A 12,435-nucleotide genomic window follows, 5' to 3' on the forward strand; every position below is an offset into this window, starting at 1 on the left:
TGTTCAACTATGTTCATAGCAGCATTATTTGTAATAGCAAGAAACTTGAAGTAACCCAGATGTGCCTCAACTGGATAATGGATACAGAAAATGTGGTACATTTAAACAATGGTGTACTACACAGCAGAAAAAAAAAATGGAATCTTGAAATTCGCAGGCAACTGGTTGGAACTAAAAGAAACCATTCTGAGTGAGGTAACCCAGTGACAAAAAGAGAAACATGGTATGCATTCATTCAAATATGGATTTTACACATGGAGCAAAGGATTTCTAGCCTACAATCCACACCACTAGCAAAGCTAGGCAACAAGGAGGACTCTAAGAGAAACATACATGGTTCCCCGGAGAAGAAAAGGTACAAGATCTCCTGAATATATTGGCATCATGGGGGGAGGGGAGAGGGAGCTAGGAGATTGAGAAGGGGTGATGAGGAGGGGTGAGGAGGACATAAGGGAGCAGGAAGGTCATATGAGTCTTGATTAGTTGGTTCAGAGGGCCTTATACTCCTGGTATTCCCCATACCCTTAATCCCTTATATTCTTTGTGCCTCCTTTTGGTAGAGTTCCCTGAGCTCTAAGGAGAGGTAATTGATGGAGATATTTCATTTCGACTCTCTCAGCATAGTATTAAATATATGGCTGTGGGTCTCTGTATCTGTTCTCTTCTCCTGCAGGAGGGAGTTTCTCTAAGACACTGATCTAAGAGTCTAGTGGAGTATAATTAGGAATCATTTCATTTATACTTTTTGAGGCCTGTAGTTTTTGTTTTACCTCAGATCCCTGGTCATTTATTACTCAAATAGTGTCAGGAATTGGTTCCTTCTCATGGTTTGGACCATATATGAAATCTGAATTTGGTTGGCTACTAACATAAATTTGGTGTCACCATTTTCCTAGCATATTTGCAGGCATGACAGTTTGTAGGTCAAAGGTTTTGCTACTGGATTGGTGTTGACATCTCTTTGGTAGCCTTCCAGAGTATCTTCCTTTACCAAAGGAATATAGAGGTTAAGGTTCCATTTTGGCACAAGCTTGACTTCTCCATGTTCTATGAAGTGTGTGGGTGTTGTCAGAAATGGGGTCCTTCTGTATTCTTACAGAAAGCAACCCTTTTTCTTAGAAAGCGTCTGGCCATTTTGTTGTTTCCCATGGGTCCCACTTGGCCTAAAAGACAAGTGAATTCAACCCAGTTCCACTAATGAACCCTTGTTTGATGGCCAGAGCCAGTCAGTTGAGACTTTGTATCCCTCATTATTAGGAGACCTCATTTGAATTACTTTCATATATTTCAGCAAGTTTCTACTATACTAGGTTTCAATATAATCCCTCAAATATACCTCAATTCCAGTTTTCTCTGCCTCACATTTTCCTTCTATCCTCAGTTTCCTCCTGCTTCCAATTTGATCATCCCATTTATGTCTCCATCTGCCTATAAAATCTATTCTATTCCCATCACCCAGAGAGATCCATGTGTTTCCCATTGTCCCTTCCCCTATACTTAACCTCTCTGGCTCTACCGATTATAAGTGATAGCAGCTGTTTCTTATATTAAAGCTGCAACTATCAGATAAGATGAGCAGATGGAGAAGGCTTTAGATCTATCTCCAGCCAATTGGAAATTTCAGAATGTTGCAGATAAATTTGACCATAAGAAAAGTAAGTACAACCAAAACAATAAGTATTGTTTAATTATTAACAAAAGTATCTTCACAATCATTCTTGAGTAGTGAATAGGAGATTTATTCTGATAGATCCTCAAAAAGGCAAAGAAAAAATCTGGCAAGATTTTTCAAGAGCAACAGGAATGAACGTGATTCAACATACAAATACCACCTACACACAGACCTTTGGTTAATGACTGGGACATACACCAAAGGCTTGCAAATGACCAGATAACTTCCATAGACCATCACAGTCAGAAGGAGGCAACTAGTGTAAGGATATATAAAAACAAGGTCTGTGAAGAACTGTGTTGGGATTTTGATGGGGATTGCTTTGAATCTATAGATTGCTTTTGGCAAGATTGCCATTTTTACTATGTTGATTCTACTTATCCAAGAGCATGGGAGATCTTTCCATTTTCTGCTATCTTCTTTAATTTCTTTCTTTAGAGACTCAAAGTTCTTGCTGTACAGGTCTTTCACTTTTTAAATTAGCATTACCCCAAGATATTTTATGTTGCTTGTGGATATTGTGAAGTTTGATGTTTCTCTGATTTCTTTCTCATTGTGTTTTTCATCTGTATATAGTAGGACTACTGATTGTTTTGAGTCAATTTTGTATTCTGCTACTTTGCTGAAGGTGTTTATCAGCTGTAGGAGTTCCCTGGTAGAGTTTTTTGGGTCACTTATGTAGACTATCATATCATCTGCAAATAGTGAAAGTTTGACTTCTTCCTTTCCAATCTGCATCCACTTGATCTCCGTTTTTGTCTTATTGCTTTAGCTAGGACTTCAAGTACAATATTGAAGAGATATGGAGAGAGTGGACAGCCTTGTCATGTTCCTGATCCTAGGGGAATTGCTTTGAGTTTCTCTCCATTTAGTTTGATGTTGGCTGTTAGTTTTCTGTAAAAATGCATGGATCCCAGATAATGGGAAGGGCCGGGATCTCCTGAGCTAACTGGGAGCATGAGGGTAGGGGGAAAGGGAGCTGGCAGAATGAGAGGAGGAGGAGGGGAGTTGAGAGGAGGAAATGGAGGAGCAGAAAGGTTGAATCAGGGGAAGAATAGAAGAGAGTAGGATGAGTGATATCATATCAGAGGGATCTAGTATAAGTCCTAGGAGAGACCTGCCACTAGGGAGATTACTAGAGATCTACAAGGATGACACCAACTGACAATCTTTGCAAGTGTGGAGAGGATAGCCTAAATGCCCTTCCCCTATAATGAGACTGATGACTACTTTATATGCCATCCTAGTGCCCTCATCCAGTGGCTGATGGAAGCAGAGGCAGACACCCACAGCTATACACTGAACTAAACTCTGGAACCCAGTTGCAGAGAGGGAGAAATGAACATCAAAGGGGTCGGACTGGGCTGGTGAATCCCACAGAAACAGCTGGCCTGAACAAGGGGGAGCACATGGATCCCAGACTGCTGTCTGGGAGGCCATCACAGGACTGAATCAGACCCCTGAACATGGATGTCAACGAGGAGGCCTAGGAACTCTATTTTTCCCTGGTTTAAGAAGGCACTTTGAGAGACCATCCCACTTGAAGGGATGCTCTCTAGGCCTGGACACATGGGGGAGTGCTTAGACCCTGCCCAGGATGATGTTGTGGAATTTTGGGAGACCCCTGGAGGGCCCTAGCCTCCATGGGGAGCTGAGGGGGAGGGGGTGAGGCCTGATGGGAGATTGGGGGGAAGGAGAAGGAGAGGGAGAAGGGATTAACATGTGAAGCAAGCTTGTTCCTAAGTTGAACTAATAAAAAGTGTATTTAAAAAATATATAAAGGAAAAGCACACCTGTGCCACACAGAGCATAAAAAAGATGTTTCCTTTTGAGGTACAAAATTCTAGAAGCATTTTTTGGATGGTGGCTGTTATATAACATATTTTTCTAAAGAAAAATGAATGCATAGTTTCCTTGAACATTAGGGTCAGTTTTATTTTCACTAGAATTTTTATGCTGTTGCATATGAAACTAGCCAAATACAAGAGCAGAAATATCTCAACCAGCATTCAATGGAGATGAGGGGCCTTCAAAAAACACCTTGATGTGAAATTCCATTCTTGCTCTGATATTTGATTTTTTTCTGTTTTGTCATGTTACTTCTAGGCAGATATGAACATTCTCTATAGTTTATTGACTATTTTTTGCAAACTCATGGATGCTCTTGTTGACTCTAATGGATACATGAATATACTGCTAAGCATGTCTAAGTAAATAACAATACTTTGCTTTGGTTCTCATGAGTTTTGTAAGAGTAAAAATGAACTGACCTGTTGTCAAAATGAACTCAAGAAATAAAATTATTTTTACAGACTTGATTACAGTTTCACCAATGATATAAAGAATTATTAATTCCTATTAAGGCTACAGTGAAACAATACAATATTTTCTCACTTTTGATAGAAAATAAATTAATTACACATTTTATACTAATTCAGTTTATGTATGACTTTCTTTTAATATCTACTTATTTTTGACTTTTCAATAATCAATATGAGGAATTTCCTTGAAGCCCTTCTATAATTCAAAATGAGTTTTAAGTTACCTATTTTATACTACAATAACATGATTTTCTTAAATCAGCTGTTTGTTAATGATGAACTAAATGGGTATATTTTGCTAGTCTCTTCTGGTAATATGGTAAAAAAAGAAATCATTAATTAAACATAACATGAATTATTAAAAGACCCAGAGACAGATATGGGGGTTCAAAAGTGAGAACAAGGATGGTGGAGATAAGGAAGAGACTATTGACGCCAAAAACAAGTTAAACCCTTAAATCAGGACAATAAAATGATGACATGGTAGTAACTCAAGAACTGTCCAGACTTACACTGGAAACCTCATTGTATAAAATTATATAGTATTTGAAAGTACTTCTTCTTCTTTTTTTTTTTTTTTTTTGGTTTTTCGAGACAGGGTTTCTCTGTGTAGCTTTGGAGCCTATTCTAGCATTTGCTCTGGAGACCATGCTGGCCTCGAACTCACAGAGATCCACCTGCTTCTGCCTCCCGAGTGCTGGGATTAAAGGTGTGAACTACCAAAGCTTGGCTTGAAAGTACTTCTATGTAGATGAAAATATTTTTCTGAACTTTACTTAAACAGGATTATTTATCTAAGGATTTTTCCAGTGCAGGAGTTCCTTGGTGATTGGTAAACAAGGAATTCCACAAAGTCACACCATGCAACAAACCATACACAAGAAATTTATTAGGAAGAAACAAAGAATGGCAGCTGCCTCTGAATGGGAACAGAGACAACCATGAGATGGTTGGAGGGCTGGGTTTTTACAGAGTTTTTGCATCATGCACAGTGAGCTAGTGGAGTATGTGCAGTGATCTAGAGGAAAAGATTACTGTGGCAGGAGTTTTCAATTAGCTGTTAAAGATGAGTCATAGGAATGAAGATTTCCAGGTCTTGGAGGCAGAACAGATCAGGGATGGGTGATTTTCAATTGGCATATTATCCTACAATTTAGAGAAATATTTCCCTGAATTCAGTCATGTAGGCAATCAGGGATTGCTGTAGACATAGTTCAATAGTCACATATTTGGCTCCAATTAATGGCAGACCTTAGCATCCTCTGCTAATTTTGCAGACATATAGTATGTAACACATAAAGGATCAAAAAGCTTTCATTAGGATTTTAGAGGAAATCCTGCAAGCCAAGGATGTATGAAGAGGTCAGTGTTTCTAAAAGCAAGTCCTGGGAGGATGATGCATGACTGTGTAAGATGAAGTCTAAACTACTCAAGGAACTTTAGGATAACAGATGTACCAAGTTGTAGATCTTTGGTAAGACAATCTTCAGGGAAGAAGAGGAGACAGATGGAACATAGATGTTATATACTATGAAGCATAAGTTTATAAGGCTTTTCAAGGATGTTAGAGTTCAGATGTTATTCCACCTGCTGCTAGTGCAACATGGAGTTCCAAGTTTCAATATTTGCCTCGTTAAGTTTTGGTTTGGTGTTATTTCTGTTCTTCATTCATCAATTTCCAATATTCCCTTTGAAATAATATATATTTTCTTTTATATTATATATTGTATTATATAACAGATATCCAATTGCTCACAAACCTGAGTTTTCTATAATAATTTCCTTCAATACTAAAAGATTCTATCTTGCATCAAAGCTCTTTAAGCAGGAAGGTAAACAACTCATAATAGTTTAAGGAAGTCCCTGAAAATTACCAAATTCACTAAGCCCTCTATTCCCAAGAGTAAATAAGCCAAGCTGCTAAGAATCAATGTCAGACAAAACATGCTGCAAAGATTCATAAGACTGGGGTCTGGACAAAGTAGAAACTGGCCAAGCTGCGTAGATGAGGCTTAGAACAACTTGGAACTTGGAAGGGCCTATGCAGATGCTTAAAAACTGTGCAGTGTGCTCCAGGTTCCCAAATTCTGTGAGATGTTACTATGCTAGTTTGATGTTGGAGATTCAGCTGTGTTTGAGTCATTTCTGACCCTGTGAGTAACTCCTCACCCATATTCCAATAATTAACCCCAATAAAACTCATTAGTTCACCAAGTTGGAGTTTCATAATGTGTATTTTTTGCCTAGTGTAGGCCCCCAATCTGGAGTGAGTAGAAGTGTGTGTTGTGTGTCCTCAAGAAAAGCCTTGTCATAGAACTCAAGTCTAAGAATTTATCTGAGTCCCAGAAGGCATTTTGCTATTGGACTTTTGAACAATTTTGAACAATTTAGAGTTTTTAATAATAATTAAATGTATTTTGTTATTAGATGTCTATGAAGCTTGGGAAAAAATGATATGTTTGAAGATGAATTCTCTTCAGACTACTCATATATTAGATGATTAGCTTCATGCTGGTGGTAATATTTTATAATATTTAAAATATAAGCCTATATATATGAAGTAGTCTACTGAGGGGTTGTCATTGGTGTTGGTGTTGTGTAACCGATATCCAGGAAAAAATGTGTGTGTGTATCCCAGTATTAACCATTTCCCTACGTAGAAATAAAATGCCCATTTCACCCAAATTTCTTCATGGGCCTTCCCTTCAAAACCTAAAAAATAACAACAAAATTGAAATTTACTCAACTATAACCAAATGATTTATAATTTATTAAGTTTCCTAAAAAATTGATAATAAAATATAATCATTACAATTGAGTATTTTTCTAATTACTGCCTATAGTATTGCTTGTTTACATTATATTATCATAGATGTTTTTTTCTTTCAAATTAAATCACCAGTATTGAGTATAGTAACATATTATTTTTTTCAAATTGGAATGTTTTATTCAGTGAAATAAATTTTCAAATATGTGAAGAATTAGGAATATACCTCTATTAAGGATCTGCAATGGTTGGATGTGGGGAGATGATAGAGGAAAGGGCTGAGCTGAAGGGAGAGGGAACTGGGATTGGTGTGTAAAATAACATTGGTTTTAATTAAAGAATAATTAATTAAAAAACAAAAACAAAAAAGATCTTCAAAAAATAACACAAATTACATATTAGATATTAGAAAACATACATGTAATTAGAAAACAAATGAATATATATATATATATATATATACATATATATATATATATATATCATCACAGAACCATATGGGAACAAATCATTTTACACCATTTAAGTTTGGAATTTTCCCCTCATAGAAAGGTTTCCCTTTTTAAAAAATTAAGTCCTAATGTTGAAATATTTTCATGTTTTCCAGCTTTGCATTGACAGTAGTAGCTAGCTGTATGGGAAAGAAATGGAAAATAGATTTATTTTTATTATTTTCTCATATATTGTATCCTCATCACAATTTTCCCACCCACAAATTCTTTCACTCTCTCCCCCAGCTCTCTTCTTTCCTATATTCATCTTTTGTCCTTTTCATTTTAGAAAACAGCAGGCCTCCTAGGGGTATCAACTGAACACAGCATCACAAGTTACAATAAAACTAGGCACATCATATCCTTGTGTCAAGCCTGGATGAGGCAACCCAGTAGGAATAAAAGAGTCCCAAAAGCAGAGGCAACCCACTAGAAAGAAAAGGGCAACAAAGCAGGCAAAGGGTCAGAACACAAGGACAGATGTTTTACTGGTGACATTTTGCAGAAGGCAAAGAACAATCATTTCTTGCTGATTTACAAACTCTTACTTCACCCTATAAAAGAAGAAATAGTGATGTTAAAAGTGAGTGCCAGTTAGGCGGCCTGGGCAGTGTATAAGACCTCTGGCAATGGAACCAGTATTTATCCCTAGTGCACAAATGGACTTCAGGAGCCCATTCCCTATGAAGGAATATTTTCTCAGCCCAGATACATGGAGCAGGCCTCGATCCACACTCAGATGATGTGACAGACTTTGATAATCTCCCATGGAATGCATCACCCTTCTTTGGGGGGTAGGTGTGGGAGGGATGGGGGGCATAGGTGGATGAGAGGGAGAGGGAACTAGAATTGATATGTAAAATAAGATTGTTTCTAAATTAAATAAAAAGCACAACATTATTCATAAGCTTGCAGATAAGTATGAAACGCAGAATTCATTAAGAGGAAACCATATTATCCATTTATCTAAGAGAAAATATGTTCTAATTAAATATACAAAACATCTAAAAATAATTTATTTAACTTTAATTGTCTCACATTGCTACCAATCTGGTAAATAATTTTCTCAGTGCTCCTGTGACATCTTTGTTCCTCAGGCTATATATTAGGGGATTAAACATTGGAGTCAAAATGGTATAAAACAGAGAAAGGAGTTTGTCAGTTCCCTCATAGTTATTGGATTTAGGTTTTAAATATGTGATACTAGCTGATCCATAGAATAGAAACACAACTATAAGATGGGAAGAGCATGTGGAAAAGGCTTTGGTCCTTCCTGTGTTTGATGGCAATTTCAGGATGGTTGAGATGATCCTGCTATAAGATGCAAGGATCAACATGAAGGGAACAGTGACAATCAATACAGCAAATATGAAGACCACAATTTCATTCACAAAGATGTTTCCACATGCCAATTTGAGCAAAGGAGGTATGTCACAGAAGAAGTGATTGATTTGGTTAGATTCACAGAAAGGAAGAGACAGAATCTGATATGTCTGTCCCACCTGAATGGGAATTCCAATAACCCAGGAACCAATCACTAGCTCGGTACACACCTTGTGACTCATGACAATAGGATAGTGCAGAGGGTTGCAGATGGCCACATAACGGTCATAAGCCATCACAGCCAAGAGGAAGCACTCTGTGGCCCCCAGTATAAGGAAGAGGCACATTTGTGTAGCACAGGCGAAAAAAGAAATGCTGCCTTTCAGTGTGGACAAATCCATAAGCATTCTTGGAAGAGTGACAGAAACATAACAGATTTCTAGGAAAGAAAAATTGCTGATGAAAAAATACATGGGGGTTTGCAGACTGGGCTCCACCCTTGTGATTAGAATAATGATGCCATTCCCCAACAGAATAATTATGTAGATGAATAGGAAGATTCCAAAGAGAAACCAATGCAATTTGGGAATATCAGAAAATCCCAAGAGAACAAATTCCACAGGTAGAGTAAAATTTGTTTCTATGATCTTCAATTCATTTGCTCTCTGTAGTTTCACATGTTTGAATTGCATTTTCTTCTTTTCAAAAGGATGGGGTGTTTGTGTTGGTCTTTATTACTTCTAAGTTTCTTTGTGACTCTTGCACATATCTGGGTGATATGCTCTGAAGCTAGAAGCAGTGAATATACATATATAAAAAATGGAATCAGTTTCATCAATAAAGTTTTCCAATTGTATTATATATGTATATTCTAATTGTATCAACAAAATCTACACAGCTGTACATTTTATTCACTTACCATAGCAGAAGGATAATACAAACATACTTTATCTTGATGTTCTTCTGTAATGCCACTTCTCTAGCCTCCCTAGAATTTATTTGATCTAGTTCCTGACTTTAAAAGCATTGAATCTTTCAAAGCATTATTTATCTTTGAATTTTCCTTGATATCTTTGAGGTTTTATTATTATTTTTTCACATGAATTTTCAGTCTCTCATGCAGTCTGACCTAAACAACACTCAAGGTTTTTCTTCATTTGCCAATGACTGAATAAATATTTCCATTTATATTGTGTGTGTGGAATAACTGCTTTTCTTTAAATTGAAGCTGGCTTTCTTTTACAGGACTTTCCTTTCCAAAATAGGAGGGTAAATGTTTCACTGTTGTGAATCTAGAATGGCAGTAACTATTTTAATTAACAATTAAAATGCATCAAACAAAAATGTTAAATTTATTTTTATTATATTATATCCAACTTTAAGCAATCAAAATATGTTAATCATTGCAAGGGGTAAGCTAAACAGCATTGTGTTCCTGATGAAATGGAAGGAAAAATAAATAAAAATTTAATCATATGACATGGCTATGGTACATACAAAGGTTTGGACAGCATATTCTCCAGATACTTGCACAGGTGTCCTTATTGTCAGCTTATTTACAGTAGCTTGGAGATGGAAAATGAAACTAAATATTCCTCAATGATAAGTGGATAAAGAAAATGTGTTATGTGTTCATCATGAATAAATAAAATTTAATCATTAAGTTTTCCAGTTAATGGACAGAACTAGAACATTGTATTATATAAGATAACCTAGACCCAGAAAGACTAAAAAACATATAAAACCTATTATTTTAAATCTGAATTAAAAGTACTTTACAACTTCTCATATTTGAAATATTTAAATTGCCTTCAATTTATGGAATACACAGGCTTATTTCATTTCAAACTGGCTATATTTTAAATTTTATTATCTGCATTTTCTCTACTTCTCCCTCTTTCCCTTTTTGACTCCTTCTCTCTCTGTCTCTGTCTGTCTGTCTGTCTGTCTTCTCTCCTCATCTGTTTCCCCTTCTCACTCTTTATCTATCTGTCTCACTTTCTCTGTTTCTATCTGTCTTTCTGTGTTTTTCTGTGAGTACGTGGAGGAGGGTGTTATACAGAGTACATAGGCCACAAGTGGAGATCATAGGACATCTTCTGGTATTTGGTTTTCCTCAAGGGACTGAAATCAAGTCATCAAGTTTAGATGTAAGTTCCCTTAGCACTGAGCTATTTAGCCAGAATTAAACTCTGACTATTCTTTACATAACTTAACAAACTAATTTTGTGTATTTACTTCCTCAATCTTTGTTTTTAATACTGAACTCTACTTCAGGATCCTGCGAAAGACAAGCTTGAAGCTGTCCTGCTATTTCTTTTCATTTTTTCACATGATGATTACTTCTAAATATGTGGAACACAATGCATGTACAGATGTCAAAGAAACCATCATGGTGTTTGTGAGAATTGCCATTGTGCTGCATTCATAGAAGTGAGTCAAATATTTATTAATTGAATTTCATTATTTTATGTAGTGAAAATAAGTTGTTTATGCCCCAACTCTTCATTGCACAAGGAGAAAACCAGAATCAAAAATTTGTGTAAAGCAAGTTGTTGTAATGTACTTCCATAATCCAAGTTTATGTGATTGGACACAAGAGTATTTGTGTGAGTTCAAGGCAACTTTGGTTCTAAAAATGAAATATTGTGTCATAAAATAAAACATTTCCTAGTAAAAGATGTTGTTGATTTAAACCATCATTTTGTCTTTCGAAAATTTAAATATTTTTCCAGTAATATTTTTACATTTTTTTCTCTTAAAATTCTTAACCTCCTTGTCTGTTTACTTTGTTGAGTTTTCAGCTGTTAAATAAAGGACTTAACCAGATTATATGAGAGAAATACAGCTGGAAAATAGGCTTATGCTATAATAATTGGCATGTGTTGTTTACTAACCCAAGAAAAGTTGTATCCATATATTAAAATGTTTTACGGTAGAAAAATATGCAGAGACAGGTACAGATAAGTATGAAAATGTATGTATTTGCTTCTTGTTGTGAAGTCAAAAATTTAAAAGTACTCAGAAGAAAACAAAATCTTAATTCAGTTATCAATCATGTTCTTTGGCTTCTTGAAAACCCTTACTAGTCTGTGTAGCCCTTTGCCAGACTATTACATAAAGTGCAACAGTTTATCCCATTGAATAACACCAGAGCTCCTGTCTATGTGTTCATGTCATTTCTGCAGTCCACATTATGTAACATGTTCCAATGTATTATAGATATAGACAAGGCTTTGTTCTATATTATCTGCTGTGTGATTTCAAATTGATGATACAAATTATCAATAGAATTGGCTGCTTCATGTGAATCAAGTGGAAAAACTCAATGAGAATATGAGAACACAAAATTCAATTTTCAATATCAAAAGATTTAACACTTACCAATTAGATTAAAATAGATGGTATTACATAAAATAAACATTTGGTTTTCATTCTTTATTTATTAGAGTAATATAATTCTTCTCACTTTCCTTTGACATCAAATATTTCCCCATGGAAAAATAAAACAACTTTTACCACATTAAGTACATGTAGATATTGCATAAAAATTCTGTCATTATTTTGATTGGGAGTCTTGTAACAAATATCAAGACATGAATCATCAGAGTCAATTCATCTATGTTAACCAGTCATGACACTTGTAATGTGAAAGAAACAATTGCTGTCTGTTTTCCCCTGTACTAGAAGTGTCATTAATACAGGGAAAGTATTTAAAGGAGAGATATTACAATAGCAGATTTACCTTTATTACCAACACAGCAAAATGTGCTTTCATTATAATCAAAACAATACTCTTTGTTATGCTTATTTATGTTTTTATCATGATGATAGGAAAGTTTTAAGAATTAAAAATTTCAG

General features: G+C 35.6%; 1 protein-coding gene across 1 annotated transcript; it reads right to left on the reverse strand.

The window, feature by feature from the left end:
• Positions 1 to 8,285: 8,285 nt before the first annotated feature.
• Positions 8,286 to 9,266, reverse strand: LOC100765827 (olfactory receptor 10AG1-like). Its single transcript, XM_027421163.1, has one exon. It carries the CDS (start codon positions 9,264 to 9,266, stop codon positions 8,286 to 8,288), a length of 981 nt encoding a protein of 326 aa, XP_027276964.1.
• Between the last annotated feature and the right edge of the window lie 3,169 nt (positions 9,267 to 12,435).

This window comes from Cricetulus griseus, chromosome 6 (genome assembly GCF_003668045.3).
Source record: "Cricetulus griseus strain 17A/GY chromosome 6, alternate assembly CriGri-PICRH-1.0, whole genome shotgun sequence".
Lineage (NCBI taxonomy): Eukaryota > Metazoa > Chordata > Mammalia > Rodentia > Cricetidae > Cricetulus > Cricetulus griseus.

Coding starts and splice junctions, on each gene's coding strand:
- LOC100765827 (XM_027421163.1), bottom strand. CDS start 9,266: ATGCAATTCAAACATGTGAAACTACAGAGAGCAAATGAATTGAAGATC.